At 36.1% G+C, this 2,571-nt stretch overlaps 1 protein-coding gene across 1 annotated transcript in view; it reads left to right on the top strand.

The window, feature by feature from the left end:
* Positions 1-448: 448 nt before the first annotated feature.
* Positions 449-2,571, top strand: part of LOC104996694 (phospholipid-transporting ATPase IG-like) — a gene marked incomplete at its 5' end in the record, with an annotated part of 8,140 nt that continues 6,017 nt past the window's right edge. Inside the window, 2 exons of the mRNA XM_010851036.1 lie at positions 449-577; positions 2,372-2,475. Of these exons, the coding sequence (XP_010849338.1) occupies positions 449-577; positions 2,372-2,475 (233 nt within the window). The remainder of the gene's footprint in view (positions 578-2,371; positions 2,476-2,571) is intronic.

The following is a 2,571-nucleotide window of genomic DNA, read 5'->3' as shown; positions in this document are numbered from 1 at the left end:
GCTATTACCACATGGAAGGCAAAGCATTTAGAAATATTTATCTTGATGCAGAGTGGGAGTGCAGCTGCCCAGTGTTCTTGAAGTACTCAAATGAAAATGTAGATTTTCTTGATTCAGTCATGAAATGATAATGGTCATTCTCTTATCAAACACCAATGCCAAACATATCAGAGAGCAAAAGAGTCTCTGGGTAATGAAATCACGTATCAGAGATTAAAGTTCAATACTCAGGTAATCTGAAAGCATCGTAAGTCCTTGTGACCTTAAAGAGGACTCTGAATGTTGAGTACTATTGTTTCGTCACCTTTCACGTGGTATAGGATGCTGAGACATTCTAAGCCTTAGATGGGGAGAGGTCTTTTGCTACTGTTTTGACTTTAGTTGGAGGTATAATAAATGCTTTGTTTGGAATTAAGAACATTGATACTTATTTTTCTCTCTGTACTAGGTCGGTGATATAGTAGAAGTACAGGCAGATGAAACCTTTCCCTGTGATCTTATTCTTCTGTCATCCTGCACAGTTGATGGAACCTGTTATGTTACCACAGCCAGTCTTGATGGGGAATCGAATTGCAAGGTAAACATTCTCAGCTAAGGATGGGTAATCATGCAATATTCCGTCCCACTGCCCCTAATCTTTTACCTTATTGTTTCCTGTTTGTGGAAATTTTGTATTTGAAGACAGTGTTTATATAACTGTCTTTGAAACTTCTAAGCAAATACTCAGCTTTGGGGGAAAGGGTGGTGTTGGGTGAGAAGTCCACACCCTAAATAAAAGCCACCACATTTTTATAGCACTTTTTACATTTCATATTGACATTAACCCATTCCACATTGTATTTAGGCTTTTAAAATGAAAGTGCTCTTTAGGCTGAAACTACATAGCTATGAAAATAACTACATCTGAAGGTACTCTCACCTTCATCTAAGGTACTCTAAGTTTGATCTGTTTTTTTTTTTTAAAGTGATGAATATCCTCTTTTTTAAAATGTTTATTCCTGGCATTTTGAAAATCTAAGCTATTGGCTTGATTACTTTTAAAAAATACCTTAGGGTATAGTTTGGCAAACTAGTTGCTTTATTGCAACTAGGAAGAATTAAAAATGTGTGAGAGTAAATTTGTTCAAACTGGAGGATAACTGACTTCCCTGGTACTTTCTGGCACAATCAGTTCTTGTCTATCATCCAGAGTTCCACAGGGCATGAAGATTTATCCTCTATGTGCTGCTGCCTTTAAGGAAGAGCGCTCATGTGCTCACCTCCGTGCATCTTCTTGAGGGCTTTCCTCCACTTGTTTATGCTATCTGAACTCAAGGACCAGGATTCAGTGTGTGGTAAAGGAACTTAAATGCCTGTTAGATAACTAATTTTGTTACCACTTCAGGGGCATGGTGATGAACTAGTCCCATTTCAACTATTCGAAAACAAAGTTATATTTAAGGGAATGTCAAGGTGAAAATTGAGAAATCTACCTCAAGATTTCCTAATAAGGGACAAAGTTGTGTAGAAGAAGAAAACTTAACTTTCAAGTGGTTTCATTTTCCACTTAAGTTAATCTGATCAAATTAGCTAAAAGTACATAGGTTTTCAACGTCAGGAGATAGTTTAAAATATAGCTCAGGCAATTCCATAATATTCTCCAAAGATCATGCAACAGCTTTCCTTCAGCGTAAGTAGTGTAGTCTTTGAGTCTGTGTCAGCCCTTCTTTGATGATTTATAAAAGGATTCATTGGAGCCTGCCCTGAGTTCTGGGTCAATCAAGTAAGTACATAATATACCCTAGTAGAATATTCTAATTGTCTGACTAAAGCAAGATACATCATGTCTCTGCTCCTCACATGAATTGTAGCTACTTGAAGCATTTTCAAGATCATTAATTTTGCTGTTTGTGTAATGGGAACTATTGATGATTTTTTTTCTTTCTGTTAGCAAAATGTTAGTATTCTTATGACCAAAAGAGTGATTCAATTCTTATTTGTATGTTAACTTCACCATATACTATGGTGAGCAAAATAATAGGTCTCAGTTCTATAAATAGGAGGGGAAAAAAAGTGTTTTAAATTTTTCATGGGGTTTTCAGTTAATTATATGCATGGTGCAAATGGAATTTTCTCTGCTGTCAGTATCAAGAAAAGCTTTTAGTTTTCTCATTATCTTTGAAATCCCTTCACAGCAGAGTTCACTTTTTAATTATTGTAATATATTTTAAGAATAATACCATAAAGTTTATCTAGTTGGAGATGTATTCGTATTATTCTGCCAAAGCCTCTTACTAAAAACATAGTGTTCCTGAAATCAGGTGGGTGTATGATTATAATTTTTTTCTTTTTTGGGGGGGCTGTTTTTGTTTTTTCTTCTGCTTTCATCTAGACACATTATGCGGTACGTGATACCATTGAACTGCGTACAGTCGAATCCATTGATAACCTCAGAGCAGCAATTGAATGTGAACAGCCTCAACCTGACCTCTACAAGTAAGAATTACCTGGTTTCATTTTACTGCTGTCTGATGGCTTTGCTTCTCTTTGCCATCAGTATTAAAATACCCACCACTTACCAGCCTCCTTTCA

This window comes from Bison bison, unplaced genomic scaffold (genome assembly GCF_000754665.1).
Source record: "Bison bison bison isolate TAMUID 2011002044 unplaced genomic scaffold, Bison_UMD1.0 scf7180017851605, whole genome shotgun sequence".
Classification (NCBI taxonomy): Eukaryota; Metazoa; Chordata; class Mammalia; order Artiodactyla; family Bovidae; genus Bison; species Bison bison.
Note: the sequence above shows the minus strand (reverse complement) of the source record. Positions and strands in the feature narration are given on the sequence as shown.